This window comes from Carcharhinus amblyrhynchos, chromosome 4 (assembly GCF_965287045.1).
Source record: "Carcharhinus amblyrhynchos chromosome 4, sCarAmb.v2.hapA, whole genome shotgun sequence".
In the NCBI taxonomy this organism is placed as follows: Eukaryota; Metazoa; Chordata; class Chondrichthyes; order Carcharhiniformes; family Carcharhinidae; genus Carcharhinus; species Carcharhinus amblyrhynchos.
In genome coordinates, this window is record NC_137327.1 from 84,551,336 (window position 1) to 84,576,651 (window position 25,316).

General features: G+C 38.8%; 1 protein-coding gene across 3 annotated transcripts in view; it reads right to left on the reverse strand.

Moving 5' to 3' along the window:
- Positions 1–10,182: 10,182 nt before the first annotated feature.
- The window catches only part of arhgef9a (Cdc42 guanine nucleotide exchange factor (GEF) 9a), a 292,494-nt gene continuing 277,360 nt past the window's right edge, over positions 10,183–25,316 (reverse strand). For all 3 annotated transcript variants that reach the window (XM_080187433.1, XM_080187431.1, XM_080187432.1), the window contains exons 9-10: positions 22,539–22,607; positions 10,183–16,372 (exon numbers count right to left, since the gene is read on the reverse strand). In XM_080187433.1, coding sequence (XP_080043559.1) covers positions 16,191–16,372; positions 22,539–22,607 — 251 coding nt within the window. In that variant the 3' untranslated portion in view covers positions 10,183–16,190. The remainder of the gene's footprint in view (positions 16,373–22,538; positions 22,608–25,316) is intronic.

The following is a 25,316-nucleotide window of genomic DNA, read 5'->3' on the forward strand; positions in this document are numbered from 1 at the left end:
AGCAGAGATTTATATTGAGGGTGAGGGTGGAAGGGGACAAAGGGAAAGTAAATGAGGATACAAAAGACCAAAAATGTGCTAAAAGTGTCCATTGTGTGATCAGAATGCATGAGGGCAGAACAGAGGTACAGATGGTTAAGGGACTGCCTGGGGATTATGACAGTGCAGAAGTGAAAAAATGGAACTGAGAAAGAAGGATGATGAAATGGATGAATGAGATGAAACAAAATGAATTAAAATAAATGGAAATAAGGTGAAGGTGGAAGGGAGAGTTCATGCTCTGAAACTGTTGAACTCAATGTTCAGACCGGAAGGCTGTAAAGTGACCGATTGGAAGACGAGAAGCTGTTCCTCCAGTTTGCATTGGAGTTTATTAGGTCATTGCAAAAGGCCAAGGACAGACATGTGGACAAAAGAGCAGGATGGTGTGTTGAAGTGGCAAGGGACAGGAAGGTCTGGGTCCTGCTTGTGGATGGGCCGTAAGTGATCAGCAAAGTGGTCACCCAGTCTGCGTTTGGTCTCTCTGATGTAGACTGCAGTGGGAGCAGCATATACAATAGGTTAGATTGAAGGTAGTGCATGTGACGTGCTGCTTCACCTGACAGGGAGGAGGTAAAGTGGCAGATGTTGCACCTTCTATAATGACACAGGAAGGTGTGTGGGCAGGGGTTGAGGTGCTGGGTGCGACAGTGGAGAGGCCCAAGGTGTTCCAGAGAGAATGGTCCCTGTGGAATGCTGGCAGAGAGGAGCGAGGAAAAGATATGTTGAGTATGGCATTGTGCTGGAGTTGGCGGAAATGGCGGAGGATGATCCTCTGAATGCTGAGATTAGTGGGGTTAAAAGTGAAGACAAAGGGACCCTATCTGATTTCTGGGAGAGTGGAGAGGAGGGTGAGAGCTCATCAGGGTGGGGTGCATTGGTGCCGGCAACTGGAATTGGAATGCTAAATGGGAAAGAACCAAATATTAACTTATCAAAAAAAGGCTTTGGAAATGGCGCTAGCATCTGTCATCAATGAGCTCTCAGTTATAAAACAAGAAGTTAAGAAAGTAATTGTGGAAAAAAGAGTTTTGCGAGGCAAACCACAGCAATGAAGGACACAGTCAAATCTTTAAAAGATAAACCAAAGAAGAGAAAGGCATGAAAAGCTATCATCAGATCAAAGAAACGTTATCACGTAACCTAAGTACCAGAAACACTACCATTCTTTTGCATATGACAGATTGAGATAGAAAAGAACTGAAAAGATGTAAATTCATATTGTACTGTGATAGAAAATAAAACACTGAACATTCCAGCTCCACTGGCCTGTTTCCCTTCCAGATCTTGTTCTTTTAACTGCAAAAAAGACAGAATGGGCATAGTTTGTACCATTACTCTGGCGGGATGGAGACTCCTGGAGCTATTTCCTGGGGCACTCTTCAATCACATAAACAAATATAACTCTCCCCTCCTCCCCCACGGAGATATCTGTGGCCATTCCCTACTGCACCACCCCCTCATCACCCCTGACATTCCATTCCGTCTCTGTGCCTGCTCTTCCCTCATTTACCACAAATAGATGAGTCCCTACATTTGGGGCTTTCCCTTGGGCCTGGCTGTGATACTGCCACTGGCACAGGTTGGCATTGCCAATCCAGTAGTGCCCACATAGTAGTGCCCATCTGTGCCAGGTGACAGTGCCTGGCCATGCCCCTTTCCCCCAGGGGCTATACTGACATTTGTGCCCTGGGAAGGATCCTCGACAGGTTCAGTCTGGGTGAACCTGTTGTAAACCTTGCTAATGTGACGTCACATCACAAAAAATGTAAATCTGGTGAGGAATTTGTTTAGTTAGATTTAAATTTATTGAAAGATGTTGAAATCAGGTCCATGCCCATTGTGGCGTGAACTTAACTATGTCACCAACGAGGGGGTGCTGAAAATCGGATGTTGTGATCTTGCTGGTGAGATTTGTGATTTTCGGGTTTCACCAGATTTTGAGCGCCCACCAGCAATCTCACAAATAGATAGTGCAGGTTAAACGTTCCATCCTAAGTATTGTGATAAGAAGAACACATTGTATTGTCTTCCCTGATAGAAGGGAGGAAACCTTTTGCAAAAGAATGGGGGATGTGATGATATGTGCAAGATGCTCCAAAGAGCAAGGGACTGGAGAGTGGCACCACCCATAGCGTAGTCATATGGTCAGAGAAGAAGATACACAACACTCTGTAAGCAGATAGCCTGCATGGGACCAATATGAGGCAAGGCCAGACTTGGAACTGTAAACAGTTAAAGCCTAACATTAAAGGTTTAGAGACACAAACTTCAAGATCTCATCAATGAGTCACTACCACTGCAACACAAAGAACCCACATTCCATACATATTATGGTATTTCTGATACTCTTATTCTTTGGCAACTTTCAATTTTGACATGTCCATCTAGAAAACCCATTCTTTGCCTTTTTCCTTGACTGATAATCAAACTAACTCAACTAATGCTTTTTTAGTCATATTCAGTGCATAACTGCTTCTATTCTGTTCATTTGAATTTGTACCCATGTTATATTGCCTTTGTCACCAATGTGTTTCAGACAGCTGCCCAGTCAGTCCAAAGTTGGAATCTTACCTTGGATATTATATTGGTACATCAGTACAAGCAATTCCTGAAAGCACACCTAGCATCTTGCATCTTTCTATTGCCTCATGTCCACTGTATGTTACTATAACATGGACTTTAACAACAATATCCTCTTGTGTTCTGAACTGTCTTTCATACAGGTACTTCTTGGTCCAATTTTCAAAGAGATTGGTGAGATAAAATCAGGCGGAAATTGTTAAGTTGTTTTATTTCACAGAGAATAACATACAGAATTAGAATCAAATTCACTTAAACCATTACAATTTGTCTTTACGTAAAAATACTACATCTCCCCAAATTAGTGGGCTGCTTGACTTCTAAGAAAATAATTTCTAATTAGTATCTGCATCCTAACCTACTTGTAACCTTTGCTGGGCTCAACTTCTTAGCTTTTTCTCCTCATTTCAGAGCTGTTAAGCACCCCATGCAAATATCTGGGACCAATAAATTCCCAACAACTGGGCTTGGAGTCTCTTAATTACAGCGGGAACTAATTAATTGCATATCCTTTACAGACTTTGAGGAAAATTACTTATTTTTCTATATTAACAATCAAATAACTATAATTGCTTGTTTTGAACTTGTATGAATACACTATGCTTTAAACTTCATCTTATCAAAGTAACTTTTTCCAAATTTACTTTGTAGAAAAATAATCAAAATATAAGTCCTAAAATAGTCAATTGTATATTTGCAGCTTAGGAGAACTATAATGTTCACAGAAGCACTGACCAATGTAATTAAGAGGTAGAATCCTATCAGATAACATATCCTTTTCTTTATATCCTGCCAAGGGACTGAGATACTAATACAATAAAAAATTAATTCCGTCTAAGTTGGTGTTATACATACAAGATAATGCACTGACCAATCTCTCTATGCAACAAGTTTTCTTCAGTAATGATTTTGCACTTCTTAACACCAAATTTTCACTCCACACCATAATATTAGGTGACTGCTTGTGAGAAATGAAAATAAGGTTTAGTATCTATTGAAATAAAAAGATAAGCTATGAGTTATTGTGAGACCATCATTTAACATTAGTCTTCAGACAATAAAGTATTCAAGTTTCACTTTACATTCTTTTTCAATCATCCATTAAATTATCACAGTTAAACAATTCCTGTTGTTTGCTGTCCTGCATGGACCCTGTGACTGGTCTACAAGAGTCTAATTTACAAGCCTATAACTGACTCGTTCCAAGTATCATTTGCTTCCCCATAACAAATCTGAGGTGAATCTATTATTGTGATTAGAACTGACATTTGCTCTTCTCACCCCCTGAAAGTGCTGACCTCTTGTGGTGAGAGGGTTTCCCTAGCCCAGCCATCCTGCATTATCTTATCCAAGACACTACTCCCCATGTGTGGGCATCGATACTGAGTGAAAGCAGGTTGTGCAACTGCAATGAGATTTTACCCTTGCCTGACATTGAAGAGTTTCTGTATAATGAGCCAGAGAAGGAATCCTTGCTGAAACCCCCAATCCCTCCTCAGCCCAGGAGCCCTTTGAAAGTTGAAACACAATTACTCCCGAACTCAGCATAAACAAAAAAATGCAAGTGGGCTTTGTTGGTCCGCCCATTTCAGTTCCACATTTACCAAGAGGTCTATCAGGAGAGCTAACTGACTTATGTTTGAAGAGAGATTGAATAGACTGGGCCTGTACTTGTTAGACTTTAGAAGGCTGAGGGGGGATCTTATAGAGATTTACAAGGTGATGAAGGGGCTAGATAGAGTAGAGGTAGAGAGATTCTGCCTGCTTAGAAAGGAAAACAGAACTAGAGGGCACAGCCTCAAAATGGGGGCGGGGGGCAGTTTAGAACAGAGTTGAGGAGGAACTTCTTCACTCAAAGGGTGGTGAATCCCTGGAATTCTCTGCCCATTGAAGTAGTGGGGGCTACCTCGTTGAATACATTTAAGTCAAGGGTGGGTAGATTTCTGATAGATAGGGAATTAAGGGTTATGGGGAGAAAGCAGGAAAGTGGAACTGATCCACTTCAGATCAGCCATGATCTTATTGAATGGCAGGGCAGGCTCAAAGGGCTAGATGGCCTACTCCTGCTCCTATTTCTTATGTTCTTATGTTTTGCACGTAGTTTGTTACTCTAATATTAACAACTTTTGTTGAATAATGTTTTTTTTAAGATTTCAGCTTGTGATTAGTAATACCATCAGGGCCCTTTTACAGAATCACATCCTATGTAAATCTCTCCAAAGCAGTTATAATTTTTGATAAAGTGGGGAAAAAATACAGCATGTAAATGAACCTTCCAGATTCAGAACATAGGTGAACTAACTAATTTTGGCCAGGGCAACAGTTGAGGTGCTGCAGTTGGCCACAACATTCCAAACTCCTGAGAGCAGAGGAAGGGATGAAAAGCTATTTTTAGCAGAAAACACATGTTATGGATATCAGTTGAAACAAGAATCATGCACGCTGTTGAATATCCCTAAATGTCTAATATTCTGTTAAATTTACTGTTTAGATTTATACCTGATAACTGATCCCTGGTTGAGACATCAAGAGGTGACAATACTTCAAAAAAATTGTACTGCAGCAAACACCATCCTTTTCAATAAAGGACAGGGAAATAAAATCCCAAGAGAAAGCAACAAGCTGAATTCAAACCTGACCTTATGCCACTGTTTGTGGCAAAGGCACATTCCAATACATTAAGTAGCTGAAAGCATTTATTGTGTACATTGTGTGATTTCAATACAGGTACAAAACTATAACAAAATATTATTCAGCCACAAACATTATAATATACATACACAGGGCCATAAAACAAAAGGAAATTAAAATCCTTAGAACAAAGTAAACAGTGAAAGTAAAACGTATTCCTTATTTACACAGAAAAATAAATGCTGTGGAAAAAACACCCAAAGGCATTCATACTGAAAAGCAAGTGAGCACAATACTGCAAAACATAAACCCAAGTTATATCAGATGGAATGATGCTGGGATTTTAATGATTATTTTTCACAAAATCCAATCAAATATCCAACAACAAAGAGTCAATAAGGTTTTTAAAACACAATATCTGATTTAAAAGGAATTTTGAATCTCAAACTGCCCTCCTTTAGTTGACATAGACTATGCATTCCATGATTAAGTATGCAATTCATATGTCATTTTGTTTGTCTTCCTTTTATAATCTTGAAATGACCAAATGATTACTTGAGTCAGCAATAAATGGCTATTATGATGTTAATTCTTCAGTGCATAAGTATGAATCATATTGACGTGAAAACACGTGCATCTCTCACAATGTTCAAACCTATCAATGGTTCCTTACTGTCAGCTAGTAAAAACATGAAGGCTTAATGTTTCCATTTTCTTCTAATTCTTCTCATGTACTCTCCTGCCAATGCTGTTATGGTACAGTTCATGGATGTGGAGAACTTCCCAATACCCAATCTGATTATTCAGATATGAGACTAAGGTCTTCAACTGCAAAAAGTACTAATCATAGAACCTCTACAGTAGAGAAGAAGCCATATGGCCCATCAAGTCTGTACTGACTCTCTGATAGACTATCTTACCCAGGCCCTCTCCCTCACCCTATCCCTGTAACCCAATATATTTATCATGCTTAATCCATCTAACCTACACATCTTTGGACACTAAAGGGCAGTTTAACATGGCCAATTCATCTAACCTGCACATCTTTGGACTGTGGGAGGAAACTGGAGCATTCAGAGTAAATACATGCAGATTAAAGCCAATGCTGCCCTCATTCAACATCCTTATATACATACTTCTCAGCAGGAGAACTCGAAAATTGCTCTCTGGATTAACTCACTGTACATCTAGGATCTGCTGCTTTGTTCAACCTGGTGATAGCTAACCAATGGGTTGAGGGACTTTGCTCTCACAAACTTTAAACCACTAATAGAATGGCTTACTATCTCTTAGTCAAAAAGCTTTAAAAGGGGCTTTCATGAAAAGGGACCAAAATAGGTGATTTATTTTCATTTCACAAGATGTGTGCATTGATGTTTACAAGCTCTGTTGCAGCTGTCTAATTTCACATTGAGTTCACAATTACAGACAATTGTGGGGTCCTTCATGAGCGTAATTATACTTCTTAAAAAGACAAAATTAAAAATGGTTTGGAATAGAAGCAGTTGTGTTCTGCACAATTTCCATGCAAATGACAAATGTTCCATCTTGTGAGCAGCAACAAAACTTAAATAAAACCTTTGGAAATCAGCTGTTACCTTTTTTAATTGCAAGACAGCTTTTAATGCATGTAGAACAACATTGACAAACAGTCACAAAAGTTACAAAATTCTTATGTCTAAATTTGATAAACAAAATAGAAAGAACATTTTTTTTCTTTTCCAACATTACAGCACCAAGCTTACATATATACTTTTGTAACTATACATAGTGGGGATGGGGGGTGGGGGGTTGGGGGGGGGGGGAATTGATCTAAAACTCGTTCTGCCAGCAATGGGTAGGGAGGGTAGTGGCACAGCTGTCAAACCTCAGAGAATTGTGTGCAATTCATAATCATTCTAATCACAGGTCTCGTAAACAATGAAATTTGACATCCATTCTCATTAGCATTCATAGGCAACTGCTCTTAAAAAAAACACTGATAGGTTTCCCTTTCCTCCAGAAGCCATTTTGCTTTTTGTTTTTCAACAGAGGCTTGACCTCATCAGAGAGATCACTATTTCAAAGTCAATGAACATAGGCCAACTTCTTAATGTGATATCCTGCAGGCCATGGGTATTTCACCAGTATGATAAACTCAAGGATCTCCATGGAACATACACTGGAATTAACACAACTTTTGGATGTCCTATTCTCAATAAAATGGTGAAGGAATTATATGACATCTGGCAAATCCTTATAGTTCACAATGATTTACAACATTCCAGGGAACAAAAATTATTTTATGCTGAACCTAGCTGTTATTCATCTCAACTGAAATTTTAGCAAAAGCGAAAATTAAGCATTTTTTAAAAAATTATTCATTTGTGGGACATGGGCATCACTGGCTGGCCAGCATTTATTGCCTTTTCTTAGCTGCCCAAGACAGCTGAGAGTCAAATACACTGCTGTGGCTCTGGAGTCACATATAGACCAGACCAGGTAAGGACAGCATATTTCCTTCTCTAAAGGACATTAGTGAATGAGATGGGTTTTTCCTGACAATTGTTTCATGGATGTCAGTAGATTCTTAATTCCAGATATTTTTAATTCAAATTTCATATTCGCCATTAGCTAAATTGTGGGATTAATAGTCTAACAATAATACCACGAGGCCATTGCTTTCTCTGTCAGTAAGCAAAGAATGATTAGTTAATGTTTGCTCTTGATATGCTTTGTACTGATAAGCCATGCTATCCCCTGGAGGACTGATGACCCGACAGTGAATAACACTTTGGATTTGATCATTTGGGTGTTACAGTATGAATGAGCACAGCAACTCTCCCTCTCTCCCCAATATCAATTCAAGTTATTTAAAGCAAGAGAACTTAAGAACAAGATCTAACTCATGTGTGTGAGTTCAGTCAGATTTGTACTTAGTTTGCAATCACTGAAATAGATCCCACTAGGAAGGCCTGAGAGTTAATACTCATCACAATTTGGATTCACACCAAGACAAAAGTACACTGAGCTAAACTATAGCAGAAATATTCTAATTCCAACCTCTGCCATTCACTGGCGATGAAATGATTTCTATTCATATATTTTGTCCCTTGTCTCTACATTGATTTGGTCAACAGCGAATTATTTTCCAATTACGGCCTTTAGTCAAATAGGTCAAGAGGAACATTATAACTAGATCTGATAATTTAACAAAAAATACACTTTAAAGGTACTACTAAATTCATAATTTTACTATTGATTGTGTAGAAAATGTTATGAGAAACTTCTTATATTGAACTTCGTGTGATTGTTCAAGCTAAACAAATGTCTTCAGTAATAGGAAATGATGAGGGCAATTTTAGTCCTGCTTGCCTAATGGAGATTGGAGAGTAAGCAGGTAGAATGTACCTGTTAAGATATCCAGATATGTCCCATTCTGATCCTACTGCTGAATTTTTGCTGGCACAACTGGACTGTGGCAAAACTGATGTTTTCTTTCTTTAAACAAGCAGACGGAGATCTGATCATATAATCAGACTCTGTGTGCAATTTGAATTTTGGTTTAAGTAGTGAGCTTTTCAGATTTGTCACGAGGTTCAGAGGCGATACCGACCATTCAACTTATGTATTTTACTCATCCTTGTGGGGACAGGGGGAGCTGTGGTATTCTTTTGTGCAAAGGGCAAGGAGAATTTCCCTGCCCCAGGCTTCCTTTGTTTCACGCCATGCAATGTCCCCTGAACTCCTTTTCTCACACTTAACTGAGGCAAGCAAGGAAATTTCCTGGTTTTTCTTTTTTACAGGCCTGCAGCTGCACCATACCAAGTTCCAGCTAACCAATGGCAATGTTAATAAAGCCCAGTGGTTAAAATAGCCAATGTCTCATTCTGCCACAAGCTAGCAAGAAGTTACAGCTTCACACTAGAAACCTAAAACAAGTTCAACTCTGATAACTGAGATTATTAATGAATATAGTATCAGCATCAGTAATTCTCAGGTTAGGTATAGCATGGATAGGCAGAACAAAACTCCCTCTAATCTGCCTAACAAAATGTCACAGCTCAGACATTTAAACAACAGCCTCTATCATTAAGTAACAGGTGTTTGTGTCACTTAATGCAAACCAGAGAAAGTTTTGTGTTGCAAATGCAGTAAATGGACTAAGAATACCCAAATTAATTTCATGTAGGACCTTAATAGCCAATAGATAGAGGAAGCCTCTATTTCATTCAGAGTCAGCTGATTTTATCCCAGGCTGAAGTGGCCGTACATCACTAGTCCTAGTACCATGGTTAACACCATCACTAGTTGGCTTTTGGATGATGTTGCTGGTCTTCCAAGGAATTAAATATTATAAAAGTACTTTTTATTAGCAAGTAAATGCTGGTGTGTTGACAAGTGATTAAGTAACTTTACTTTATCTAGCTGCTTATATGTCACTATTCTTTGCTGGAAATTGCCCTTAATGTTCTTAAAAATACATATCTTACAATGAAATTGATTGTTATATCACAGAGTAACTGTTATTTTATATTATTTTGAGAAAACAACAACTTACTAATAAAGAGAATATCATTTAAGGGCTACATGAGTGACTTTTTAATACTGAAAGGAACGTGAAATTATATTGGTACACTGACCTCTGGAATTTTTCATATCTGCTCCGAAAGACAAATTTTTCTCCCTTCTAAAGGTGCTAACCTTCAGTACCAAATCCAGTGGGTGCCAGTACCTGTCCAAGTTGGCATTCTGCCTTGTGAATTTATATGGATATCAGCTGATTAATTTACTGTGCAGGCTGCCCTTACCAGCCCCTGGCCCTGTTCTAATCCTGTTCTCATTTGCATATTAGTAACTTCCCAGTCACTGAGGTGCTGACACCAATTGGAGCCCTCTAGTTGCTGGCCCACTTAAGTTGGCAATCAATTCTGCAACCTTCTAGACTATGGGACCACATAGGACAATCCCTTCATCCACTAATCCATTGGATACATAATTTCAGTGTTATAGCCAACCAGTCCATTTGACACCATCTGAATTTATCCATAAAGTAAAATATCCATCAAATATCAGAACACTATTCTGTGTAAATTAATTATTATAACTAATTATTTCATTCCTTACATGTCTTTTATCGGCATTTTATAGCTCTAATATAGAGAAAATATCCTTTTGTTAAAAACTTTTCTTGCAATATAAAGAGTAAGGATATTACCATTTAGGCTATCAGAGAGAAAATATATTGCAAATACTTTACCATTAAACCTTTCTAAGTAATGATGTGTTTGTTGAACTGTGACATTTATAATGCTGGGGTTGAAAGACTGTGCAAAATTGGTAAATATTTTGTTTAGATATTCATCCTAGATTTCTGTTTGCTCTTTTAGCAAAAGTATTAATCGTGGGCAAAATTCTTGATTAAGTGACTGGCAAATGGATCTTTTATCAACATATTTAATATCCAAATCAAAAGTTTGATTTTAATTGAATGACGTCCAAAATATTACTTGAAACAACTCTACAGATCAACTTCATATAAATCGAGCAGAAAATCGATACTATTTGTGACAAATAGCAAATAAGTTGACTTAATCTTTTCTAAACTTCCAGATGTAATATGGCCAAATAATGCAAGTCAGCCACAGCTATATCCCTCAACTATTCTGTTTTACTCGGGATGTTACAACTTTAAATGGTATCATGGAGGACAGCAGCTGCAGCAAATAAGACTTACGACTTGACAATCAGCAATTTGTTTGTTCTCCACAAAATTGTGCTCCTGTCCCAAGTGAAGACCTAAAATTTGTCCTTCAATACATTGCAGGTATCAATGCCTTTATAATTAACATGTAAGTTATTATTAAAAACAGATATGTAATTATTATATATATGTTTTCATGTGAGGGAATCAATGATACAAGTGCATATAAATTGCTAAGTGCTACTCATAATCATAGTAGACTTAGGATAAATGACAGTGAACCGGAGATATATTTGTGCATTATAGGGGATATCCCTATTTGTATTCTACATGAATGAGTGAAACTGAAGTGAATCTATACTCAGGAGAAAGTTATTCCCATGAAAGATAGTATTCAATTCTACCTACCTATCTACATCCACAAACTGACAAAGCTCATTTGCAACCTCTTCCTTTATAATATTGGCCATTTGAAAGTGAGTATCCAAGCTCAGGTCTGCTGGAGTTTTTGGTTGGATCTCTGCCAATATTATGACTCTTTACAGCACGATTCATGTAGGAATCTGAAATCTATCTAAATTAGTAGCAACTAGCATCTAACACAGTCAGGTTTAACTAGTGATTTTACCATGCTGTGGTTTGTCTTGCAACAAGAAGTCAGGATTTGCACTTATGTTTTATTGACTGATGTTGTATCACTTCCTAAAAATTATCAATACCATGTGTTTCAAAAAACAGCAGTGAGACCATGCATAGCGTCCAATGGCATCATGCACGCATCGCTTTTCAAATTCAAACAGCAATTTTACAAAATAAACAGTGTGAATCCATTAAAAAATCCATTTGCGACTAATTTCTACATATGTAGAAATGAAATTCTGAGCAAAATACTGATATTTTACAGGGCTAAGCTAAGTTGTGATATTTATTTAAAGATTTCATTCTAACTAATAAATGACATTGTAGTGGCTTCAACAGGACTGTCTTGTTACTCAATTGATCACCCATAGCAGGGTGTGTTGCAATACGGTGTGTACTGAAAATCACATTTCTATATTGAACAAAGTACATTTGGACATGCACGTCAATAACAAGAAAGTCCTATTCACTTTTTAAGACAGTCGAGGCTGCTTAGATTGTATTATTATAGCTTTGTAACTGGATAATGCTGTTGTTGTGACTTTTTGTGGCAGTGTAAGGAGATGTTTTACCTCACACTGCTTCTTATCAATTGAAAATTGATTATTAGATGTCATTTACAAATCCCAGTGCTTGTAACTATGCAATCATCGGTACAAACAGTTCAAAACTGAAGCATTAGCTTTGCTAGATGCAATAATTCTAACTTACACTGTATGGACTTTAAAGAATTGTTCCTGCCCCTTGTAACCCTCATTTCTTTGTAACATTTCTTTTTTCACAGGTGAGAAATCACATAATGGTAATTCTGCCTGAGTTTCTCAATTATAAGAAAATGCTGCTTTCCAATTTTTTAAATAAATGCTGACCATGGCCTTTCCTAATTCTTTTCATACTGACCATCATCCCCACCCCACCTCCTGAATTTATTCTTGAATCATGTTTCAAGTGTTCATTCTTACATTTACTTTATGTGCACTGGCAGTTTTCAGAATTAATTTTATATAGTGCTGCACTCACATATTAGAAATAATGGCACCATGTCTTCAATCATGAGACATTTCCTATATGAGATTATAAATTAAGAAATACAATTTGGCAGTTTACCCTTAGTTCCACAGGAACTGGAAGGTGGAGCCACTCCCAAGCAAGTTAATTTGAAATATTCTTTTATGATAGCAACCTGTTGCTACACAGAATGTGTGGCAATATTGACACAAAGCTACATAAAATCATGAAAACATTGTGTGCTGATTTGTGTGTGCATATGTGTGTGTAAATGCCATATGTACTAGTCCCATAATGGCAACATTTTACAGACTTATATACTTTCAGATGATCCAAGGATGTCTGAGCAATACAATGAAATAGGAAGCTGCTACCACCCATTTGTGCAATTTTGCCCCATTGTGTTAACACAAGGCAAAATTGAAGGGTTTTATATAGTGATAGACTGGTACAATAACCTGATTTGTACTGGCATCATTTAATATGCTTACAAGCATGGAATACCTTGCCTCAAGACAATTTGGTCTAAGATAACATGATTCTGAATTTTAGTGAACCTTGTAAAAGCCTTTGAGTTAGAGATTTATACTTGTAATAAGATAAAGTCAACAAGATGTAGGGAACCATAATCTCATTCCATATCCAACCAAAGAACAGTAAATCATTATTTTACAAAAAAGTTCAACTTTTTGTTAATCCACTGAACACTCTGAGTATTGGGTGCTGGATCATGGATCTGTGGATTTAGCAGTACCCCAACCCCATTGCCAAATAGGCTATTCTTCTGAAATGAATCTGGATAGCTCTTACGAGATCTTTGCAGATCTAGTGTAAAGTGATCAGAAGTGGGAACCCATGGCTGTCAAGATCAGTTTTAACATTCCTGCTGCTGACTCATATCCTTTAAGTCAGCGCAGATCAATAATCACTACTCTACATGGCACAGCACTTCACTGGTTCGTGACTTTACCCACTAGGCCATTGAAGGAGCCTAAAACCTATTCAGCTATCTTTTACAAAAGGGTAACAGATAGCTATTCTTGCACTTGCTTGAGAGTGATGAACAGATTTAGCCAAAATTTACAAAGATCGCTTATCAATATCCATTAATTCATCAGTGGCATCCAGTCCTCATCCATGTAAGCATGATAAATGACACAATCGTTATGCTATTTATCATAATAGCAGTGGTTGGTTCAGCAGTTCTCCCTTTCTATACTTGAAAATTCAAGGACTGTTTTTGTTTGTTCATATTGCCATTTCCATCCAACACTGAGACCACCGAGTTGTTGCACATATGGGGGAGGGTGTTTTACATTGTTCCAAATCTAGCCGACTGGGCACTGCAGATCACTTAGTTGTATATTGCAGAGAGCATGAGCTAGCAAGATCAGTGTTCTGGCCAATATTCCCCTGAGAAACCTCCTTCAGTACCTGGGTCAAGTGACAAAAAAGGATGCCTGAAATATAAATGCATAGGCACTATTTGGGTCATCCTATGCGGTCATTTGACTGTATGCTAAACAAATATATCAGTGATAACATCTGCCTGCCTTCAGATTACAGCAGCACAGAAACCTTGGCCTTTTACTTCATACTTTGTACTCTGCTGGTGTGTATTACAATGTCAATCTCCAATTACAATTCATAGTTTCACGTTTGGTCCAACTGATGGTCGAACAGTACCTGATACCTTCCCAATAGGCAGGTACTGAAAATCCCAGAAAACTGGACTGGAGGAACTATGTACCAGTCAATCACTAGTTTATATGGCACATCATTCTAGAATTTACCTGAGCAAAGAGCTTGAATATGATTGGCCAAGATTCACAGCAACTACAATGAAACTAAGTAATTAGGGCTTTAATAATTCAGTAAAGAAGAAAAAGAAACAAAAGCAAGCCACTAAGTTCCCTAAATGGATAGCAATAACATATACCTGAAGGACTGTATCTTCAGTTTGAGAAAATACATTTTTGATTAAACAGGATTTTAGCTAACTACTTTAGTTAAAGGGCACCAACAAACTTTATATAGTGACAGCACAGAATGAGCAACCTGCCTCTTGGCAGTGAGTAACCCTCATATAGCTAAATGCCTGTGTGTTGGACCATAAACTAACTAGGCTTTCTGTTTGAATTGACTTCTATATTTTTGGCACTAGTTTAATAAATATTTAATTATTTAGATTGTTAGAAAATAATATCTAGCTATGATTATTGGAAAAGTAGCTCTGTAGTTCTATAAAAATGTTCATTATTATTTCAAAAGATTGGCTATTTTACCATTTTTATACTATGTATGATTTCATCATATGCATTGGAAATGCAAAATAATGAAACATTAGCACATCACAAAACAAATGCTTACATCACTTGTGGCACAAAACATTTTTGTAGGACAATATTTAAAGATAACTTAACTCCTTAATCTGTAATGGTTCCTTCATGACAAAATTTGTGATCTACTGTGTAGTACACTGTTCAATCCACAGAGCTCCATTGAATTGCAAACACTTCAGTTAAAATAGTCCAGAGATGTCATAGGGCTACCATATGGGATCAATCAAATGGTTAATGCTGTTCCTGCTGGAGTGGCGGTAAGTGTCCAAGGATGCACAAGATGAAGAAAGGATAGATTGACTGCTGAAAGAGATCTCACCTTCTCAATGTAAAATACAACTGGATCTGTTACTGATCCTTATTAACTGCTAAATATAACGCTGTAACAAATATGGATTAAAACATAACAAAGAATGTGTTAATTATATTAAACAATTGATTTTTCTGGTGAAAAAAGTCATAATTATATATCCATTGTCCTGAATGATTTTGTTGTACTGAGGAACAAAATTGGCTAACTGCTTAAGTACAGAGATACTAAAAGAGTAGCCCTGTCAATTAACTCTTACCTTGTGAAGAGTTACACACTCCATGGCTAGAAAGACTTTAACACAATGAATAATAGTCCAGCATTCTCACCCTCTTACCTCTTCAAATGGAGTTTGGGATTGTTCACTCAGTACAACATATCATACACATGGATATATAATAAATCATCAAAAGTGTGGCTACAATATTTGTCATTAAAACATCTGTAGTAGTTTATGTAGAACTAATCAAGCAATAAAACATTCACACTCCAGTACATATGTAATAAGCCTGTAGGATAACAGAAGCAAGATATATGTAAACATACACACGCACACATATATGTATATAATATATATAATATAAATATATATGTGTGTGCTTGCATGTGTGTGTGTGGGTGCATGTGTGTATATTTGTGTACAGCTGCATTACAGTGCACTGAGGAGCCCACCGAGGTTCACATATTCACAAATGAAATAATGTGATGAAGGTTGAGTCTGAATTTCAGTTTTCCTTTCTGTCGTCATACACTGTACGTTTTTGAATAGTTGAACCCACATTAAGAAATAATTAGCTAAACTGTTGCTTTGAACCAAGATTCAGCAGGGAAGTAGTCAGCAGATGGTTAAATCACCAAGATCCATGATCCAAACATTGTTTGTTGGTCCACATTTTGTGTTGAACTGCCCACAGTAAATGTCCAGGGCTAGGTCCTCCCGTTACAATATGGCCCATTACTTTTTAAATGGTGCTAACCTACTGAAGTTCTGCCAGAAAGGAGATTGGCTGCGTTTGGGCTCCGTTAGTTCATACATTGACCCCTGAGGGATGCCATCAGTGAGCATGAAGTTTCTCTGATGGACAGGATCCGGGGGTGCTGGGTATGAAGGAGGTAATGACCTTGTATAGTTCACTCCTGAAAAGAAATAAAAAATCATTAGGCAATGTTACATGTTATATTGAATTCTCTTCACTGTACAATATTAAATGGCTAGCTAAAGAGATATTCAGAACTACAACAGTCAGATTGATGCAAAGTAGTTTTACCTTATACCAAGGTTGCTTATAACATAAACACAAACTGAATCTCGTGACATAGCCCTAACTGAATCATATAAGCACAGAAGGTTATTCAGATTTCTGAATCTGTTTCAACTCTATGAGCACAATTTAACTACTCTCACTCCCCCACACTTATCCTGTAACTCTGCAATGTTTTTCTTTTCTGCTGCTTATCAAATTTTCCTTTGAAAGCCATAACTGACTCTGCCTCCACTATATTTCTGGTCCTGTTACTTGAAAGAAGATTTCTTAGATTTGATTTTATTTGCTATTGTCATATGTATTGGTATACAGTAAAAATCATTGTTTCTTGCATGTGATACAGACAAATCATACAATACATAGAGAAGGGAAGAGGAGAGTGCAAAAAATAGTGTTACAATCATAGCTAGGGTGTAGAAAACGATCAACATAATGCAAGGTAGGTTCATTCAAAAGTCTGATGGCAGCAAGGAAGAAGTTGCTCTTCAGTCAGTTGATACATGTCCTCAGACTTTTGCATTTTTTTCCTGATGAAAGTAGGTGGAAGGGAACATGTCTGGGGTGCGTGGAGTTCTTGATTGTGTTGCTGCTTTTCCGAGGCAGCAGGAAATGTAGACAGTGTCAATAGCTGGTGGACTGGTTTGAGTGATGGACTGGGCTTTGTTCATGTCCTTTTATAGTTTTCTGGGAGTTGGACAGAGCAGGACCCATACCAAGCTATGATACAACCAAAACGAATGTTTCTGTGATGTGTCTGTAAATGTTGGTGAGAGTTGTAGCTGACATGCCAAATTTCCTTAGTTTCCTGAGAAACTAGAGGCATCAGCATGGAGGGACTGAGATGGGTTTTTGATGATCTGGACACCTAAAAACATGAAGCTCTTGACCATTTCTACTTCATCCTCATTAACCCCTACTACACTTCTTGAAGCTGATGACTATCTTCTTCATTTTGTTGGCATTGAGAGAGAGATTATTGTTGTCATACCAGTTCACCAGATTTTCTATCACTCTCCTATACTACATCTTACCATTGATTGAGATCCGACTCACTATGGTGGTGTCATCAGCAAACTTGAAAATCGAACTGGAGGGGAATTTGGACACACAGTCTTGGGTGTATAAGGAGTATAGTAAGGAGCTGAGGATACAGCCTTGTTGTGCATTGATGATAAGGATAATCGCGGAAGAGGTGTTATTGCCTATCCATACTGATTGTGATCTGTGGGTTAGGAAATACAGAATCCAGTCACACAGGGAGGAGCCGAGCCTTGGGCCATGGAATTTGGAGATGAGCTTCGCAGGAATAATGGTGTTAAATGCTGAGCTGCAGTCAATAAATAGGAGTCTGACATAGATGTCTTTGTTATTAAGGTGTCCCAGGATTAAGTGTAGGGCCAGGGAGATGGTGTCTGTTGTGGACCTGATGCAGCGATAGGTGAACTGGAGTGGACCCAGGCAATCTGGGAAGCTGGAACTGATTTGTGCCATGACTAAACTTTTGAAGTGCTTCATAATGATGGATGTCAGAGTCACTGGACAATAGACATTAAGGCATGCTGCTTGGCGTTTCTTTTACTGGGATGGTGGTGGTATTCTTGAAGCAGATAGGGACCTCAGGTTGCTGTAAAAGGAAATTGAAGAAGTTTGCAGATAGCCTCACCAGCTGGTCCGCACAGGATCTGACTGCTTGTCCGGGTACCCCATCTGGGCCAGTTGCTCTCTGTGGGTTGACCTTTGAGAAAGCTGCTCTGATGCCTGCAATGATGATCTTGGATATAGATTCGTCCAAGGCTTTTGTGGTGGCGGGCATGCTCTCGCTGACCTCTTGCTCAAAATAGGCATAGAATGCACTGAGCTTATCAGGGAGGAGTGCATTGGAGCCAATAATTTTATATGCCTTCATCTTGTAGCTGTTACATCTCACAGACCTTGCCATATGGGTGGGAGTCCATGTGGCTAGCCTGGGACTCTAGCTTGGTCCAGTACTGTCTTTTGGCATCTTTGATGGATCTCTATAGAGCATAGCTGGCTTTCTTGTATTGATGATGTGGAGATGCCAGCATTGGACTGGGGTAAACACAGTAAAAAGGCTCACAACACCAGGTTAAAGTCCAACAGGTTTATTTGGTAGCAAAAGCCACTAGCTTTTGGAGGACTGCTCCTTTGTCAGGTAAGTGGGAGTTCTGATCACAAACGGCATATAAAGACACAAACTCAATTTACAAAATAATGGTTGGAATGCAAGTCAATTGATTATCTATAAAGACTAGTGACTTGTGCTACCAAATAAAACTGTTAGACTCTGACCCTGGTGTTGTGAGACTTCTTACTTTCTTGTATTGGTCAGGGTTGCCTGACTTCAACGCCTCAGACCTGAACTTCAGCAAGCAGTGGATATCCCTATTCATCCATCGTTTCCGGTTGGGAAAGACACGGATTTGCTTCTTTGGCACACAGTTTTCTACACACTTACTAATGAAGTTAGTTACTGTAGTGGCGTATTCGTTCAGGTTGGCCACAGAGTTTTGAAGTATTGACTTGTCTATTGACTCTAAGCAGTTCCATAGAAGATCATCCGATTCCTCAAACCAACACCATGACTTTCTTTTCTTTTCAGGGTGAGATAGAGCAGCAGGCATGTTTGATATTTGTGTAGCAATAGTGTAGGAGTTTTGGGCCTCGGGTGGAACATGAGACATTGCTGAGTATTTTGGTAAGATGCTCTTGAGCTTTCCTATCAAGTTAAATGTGTCCTCTGATTTTCAACCCTTCTGCCAATGGGAACAGTTACTGTCTGTTCTATTTAGACTCCTCATTGCTTTGAACCTCTCTATCAGATTTTCTCTCAACCTTCTCTTTTCTAAGGAGAACAATGACTGGGCAGGTGAAAAACTAAACCCTCGCCAAATGTCAGGTGGGATGAGAACACACTCACACATGCACATGCACACTTTATGTCTGTCTGTCTGTCTCTCTCACACACATTCTCACTTGTTTCTGTACTGTATGTAAGAATCTCAAAATGGCTGTTGTGAAATTCCCACCCTTTCACGCATTTTGTTGGCTATTGAGTGGGTGGGGCGATGGCCTTTGAGCCTGGCCAATTAATTGAGTCATCTAGAACCTCAGCATCACAGTGGATTGTAGCCTAATTCTTCTCTGAGTTCAGACCATCTCATGTATTGAATTGCTAGGACCAAAGTGGATCTTTGATCTGTAAAAGATCCAAGAGCTTTTCATCGTAAAGCCACTGGTGGTGTGGTTGTGAATAAGTTCATCTTTCAATGGCCCGTATCTACAAGAGCTAACTGGTGATACAGGTTGGTGAGAAATAATTTGCCTGATTTCCCAGGTCTTGGGACCAATAGAGAAAACATAATCATTCTACCGTGAGGCTTTGCTTTGGGTTAAAATGTGTTTGAGGCTTTGAGGATGGTGTCACAATCTGCAGAGGTCTCTTCCCCCCTTGTATCAAAAAGACATTGCTGGCTACTGGTCCTGCAGAGTCAAGCAATGAACCAACCTAGTCATTCTGCTCTTTCTCATGAAGCTTCAATGCTGCTCCATTTTAGAGGGACTGAATCTTCCATAACTTCCACTTTTGTCTTCTCTGCAGGTTTTGAGACTTTCAAATGGGTGGGATAGGGGCAATGATTTCTCACTGAGCATGGACAATGTTACCACTTTCCAGTTTGCCTCCTCCTTTGGTAAGTTTATAAATTGATATTGCTGCCAGGTTTTCCTGAATTCTCTTGCTGTGGTCTCTTCATTATATGTTTCACATACTGGTGGCATGGTTTGCTGGCTTCTGGTTTACATGGTCAATCTTATCTAGAAAGACTGTCAATTTACTTGGATGGTCACCTTAAACTTGTTTATTAACATTATATATAACATAGGTATGTATGTCATCAGTACAGGCTGTTTTATCCTCTCTCCCAAGTGTCTAGCACATGATCGCTGATGACAATTTTGTGCCATGGTCACAAATTACTATAACTATCTGATTAACCCATTTCACTACACCCTCTAAGTGAATCCCATGACACTATTTCAATAATGTTATCTCCAGTGCCCTGACCAATTTTAATCCCTCAATCAACATCACTACAACAGATGATGTATTCAGTATCACACTGCTCTTTGCTGGACCTTGATTTGAAGCAATTAGATGTCAGGCATCCTACATACAAAAGTGGCTACACATCAACTGAAGTTCAGGACCTTGAGGGTGTCAGTGGGAGAGAGACAGAGAGAAAGGGAGACTGAACAGGATCCAGTGGGAGGGAGACAGAGAGAGAGAGCTGAAGGAAGTCACAGTAGCACAGTGGTTAACACTGCTGCCTCACACACCAGAGACACAGAGAGAGAGAGGCTAAGGAAATCACAGTGGCACAGTGGTTAGCACTGCTGCCTCACAGCGCCAGGGACCTGGGTTCGATTCCCGGCTTAAGTTACTTGAGTGTGTGGAGTTTGCACGTTCTCCTTCTGTGTGGGTTTCTTCCGGGGGCTCTGGTTTCCTCCCACAGCTGGTTAGGTGCATTGGCCACACTAAATTTTCCCTCAGTGTACCCAAACAGGTGCTGAAGTGTGGCAACTAGGGGATTTTCACAGTAACTTCATTCCAGTGTTAATGTAAGCCTACTTGTGATAGTATTAAGTAAAACTTCTAAAAAAACTTTTCAAAAGTCAGTGGGTGTCAAAGAGAGCAAATCATCCTGACTTGAAACATTAGCTTTATTCTCTCTCCAAAGATGCTATCAGACCTGCCAAAATTTTCCAATGTTTTCAGATTTTGTTTCAGATTCCTGCAGCCACAGTAATTTGCTCTTATGTTGCCGAAGGAATGTGCCTGGTACAATAGGATGGAAAGAGTGTGAGCATCAGGAAGCAAGGAGGAAAACATTACAAGTATCAACAGCAGAATTAGGGAACAGTTTATTTTTTAGTCAACCAATTTCTGTTAAGTTTAGTTAGCCCAATGAGTAGAGGTAAGGCAGGGATCTGCAGTGTGGAGGGCACTTTCTGTTCTACATACTCCAACAAAGCTCTCGTATCTTGGGTAACCACATGTACAGGATGTGTTGGAAGCTGGAGGAGCTCAAGCTCACAGCTTGAGTATCAGCTGGCATCACTGCAGTGTAGCTGCAAAGCTGAGAGCAAGGTGAATAGCACCTTTCTGAATATGGTCACCCTGCAGCTTAATAGTACGTAAGCGGAGAAGGAAACAGTGGCCACTAGACAGTCATGGGTGACCAGGCAGTTGTAAAGAGGTTCACCGAGTGCATTTTGCTCTCCAATAAACATTCATATTGATGACTGAAGGTTCTTATGGGGAATACAGTCAAAGGCATGCTTATGGTGCCAGAGTTGGTTGAGATTAATAGGAAATGCAATAAGCTCTAAATTGAGTTTACTGTGCATGTTTAAGGACATAAGAAGATAAGAAATAGGAGCAGGAGCAGGCTATTCGGCCCTTCAAACCTGTTGTGCCATTCAGTGAGTTCATAGCTGTTCTTCTACTTCAACACCATTTTCCTGCACTAACTCTATTATGTTCCTGATATGTAGAAATCTGCCAATCTTAGACTTGAATATACTCAACAAATGCCTGCATGCATTAGTTACGTACAGTGCTTGAAACACAAATATTCCAGAAAATACCCAAAGTTTAAGAGCAAATATGCACAAAGGCAAATGAAAATTACCCCAATAGCTTGTTTTGTGTTATACTTGTAATCCTCTAGTATCTCCTCTACGTGAATCTTGACAAGTAAGTGAGATAGGACAACTATCCAACCACTGAGGACATATAGGTCAAGTCTAGTCTTATTCTAAATCAATGCTCTCACACACCAAATATGATCTGGTTTCCATCCCAGCTAAACTGGAGCAGACTAGGAATTATACCTACTGCAGTCATACCGATCGGTATGGTTGAATGCCTTTACTAGCTGGGCCACTAGGAGTGCAGTTAACTCCACTTCTATAACACTGCCTGTAGAATGGAAATCAAGTGCAAATATTACACTCACCTTTCTGTTTGCTGACTTTCCGTACAGTCATTGCAGCTTGTCTCTTCTGATACTCCGAGATTTCAAACCCTGAAAAGCAGCATAACAAATTACAGAATTTTCAAACCAAAAGAGGCATTTTAAAGTAACTTCATCTTCATCGATCTGGCTCAATAATTATTTTTCACTTAAATGTTGGTGATAACTATTCTCAGGTTAGGGATGAGTTGATGCAACATAAAGTTGCAATAATCTATACTCTAGTCTCAGAAACAGAAGTCTTATTGCATCAACATGTCATAACCTTTTCCTGCCCCAGCCAGTTCTGTATCCTTGCTAAGAGAGGTTGCTAATTTAGGATGGAACGTTGAAAATACCCAGACCTCTATGAGTTAGTTGTGCACAATTATTAAACAGTATAGTGTATCTATAACAACTCCAGGAGATGGCGGTGAAGGAACTGTGCTTTTATTGCATAAATGAAAATAAACAATAACAGCAAGCCTGTGGTGAACACAATAGGTCACCACCAATACTGAAAGGTTAATGGACTCTCTCAAGGTCTTGCTTTATATGGGGCTCAGAATACGAGCTCCACCTGGTTGGCTCATGATCAATCCTCAGGGAGTTCGTATTCAATGAGCCCAACTGGGAAATCGATTTCCCATGCAGATCATAGGGGTTATCACAGTATCATTTCCTCAGGCTGCACAAGCTTCAAACTCAGACTGCAGAACAGAAAGGATAATGTTCTTACCCATAGAAGCAACTAATCTAAAACAAGAACATTATTCTTTATATTGCAGAAATCAAACAATAACTAATATTCCATTCGATAGGAACAGTCGAGCAGTCTGCAGACTCACATCACATCCAAATTCAATAAATTGCACCAGATTCTCATTGAAAAATGGCAGTATTTAGAAATCATAGAACCCTACAGTACACAGAGAGGCCATTCGGCCCATCAAATCTGCACCGACCACGATCCCACCCAGGCCCTACCCCCATATCCCTACATATTTTACCCACTAATCCCTCTAACCTACACATCTCAGGACTTAAGGGGCAATTTTAAGCATGGCCAATCAACCCAACCCGCACATCTTTCGACTGTGGGAGGAAACCAGAGCACCCAGAGGAAAGCCATGCAGACACGAGGTGAATGTGCAAACTCCACACAGACAGTGACCCAAGCTGGGAATCGAACCCAGGTCTCTGGAGCTGTGAAACAGCAGTGCTAACCACTGTGCTACTGTGCTGCCCTTTACTCCAAGATATCAGGGAAGAGGAGGAAAAAAATCCTTGTGTCTCTTCTTTCTTAATTGACTCAGTTCTTCAGTCAGTCAAACCACCCAGTCCCATCCTGCTTCATCTCTTCACCTGTTTCTAGTATAAACTATGATTTCTTTACTGCTTCCATTTCTCATTCGGCACCCAGACCTTGAATTTCCTGAGACCAGAGGAATGTCCAACACCCAGTCTGTGATCTCGCTCCAAATACGGGAACAGCTTCACTCAGCTCGGGGACTGACATTATTACAACAGAAACCAATTACATTCTACACTGATAAACTCTATAACTTTTAAAATATCAATATATAGGAAGAATTCCATGCAGTTCAAGTGACAAGAAATATGACTGATGTAATGAAGGTGTAGAATGTTGGTCCTAGGGAATGGAACATTATCTGTAATTTTCATTGTGCATTTTCCAAATGTACTATGGTGTCTGGAAACAGTGGATGAAGAAAACAGCTTCCTCTATCCTACTAAAATAATATAATTCAGCCCCAGTAGGCAGCATAGTCATTAATGAAAATGTCAAGGAATGCAAGATTACCTTTTAGAGTAGGTTATACACTTAACCTTCACTACAAACATTGTTCCTGAATTACACTGGCACTGCTGTATTAATGTACCTCAGAAACCATCTGATATTGAAATGAAATCAGTAAGACAACAACAGACTATGATACCAATATTATGACGTTATATACTTGAGGACTACATTTGGAACCTGATTTTTACTCTTCACAGTTGAAACCCATAGTATTTTGTTAGCTTCTAGGTTTCCTTTTAAAGTGATGTCTTGAGGATATTTTTAGCAATAGATCAGTTAAGCAAATAAAGTAGTATGGCAGATTGACAGTTCAGTGTGGCAAAGGTTAAATTCAGGACAAACACTAGGAAATATACAAATTGGGATTTCCAATCTAATACCATTGTAGGAGCTGTGGTTATCATAAGCACAGTAGCAGCTTAAAAAGAAAGTCGAACATCAACTATTCAGGCCAATAGCAATAAGTGCAGCGTTACCATTGTCAGCCATGTCCTGAGAACATGTATAAAAAAGTACAGCGGGTAAAGTGACACTTATACTTGTGTGAAAAGCAGTTGAAACCAGGGCCTTGGACTCATCTTAAAAAGTTGGTTGGTGTAATAATTGGAAGAGACAGCGCTGCTGGCATTCTCCTCCCAAGCCAATCTTATGATCTTCCAAACTCTAACCTCTGAAATTCTTTACTGTAGATACATTACAGATATATCAGTAACTAGTGTGAGAAGATCAATACTCTTTAGTTAATACATGCGTAGTTAGGGAAAATATAACTTGCAAATGTAATGAAGTATCTACATTGCTTTCCTGCCTCTGATTACTTGGAAAATGTGTCATGTCAGTAGAGAGCGAATGAAGAACCTCTCTTTTCTATCATTTGAAAAATAAATATAACTTAGTATCATATTTTAGCTTCTTCTAAACTTTTTTTTAAGTTTAAAAACCTGTTTTTGCACTCC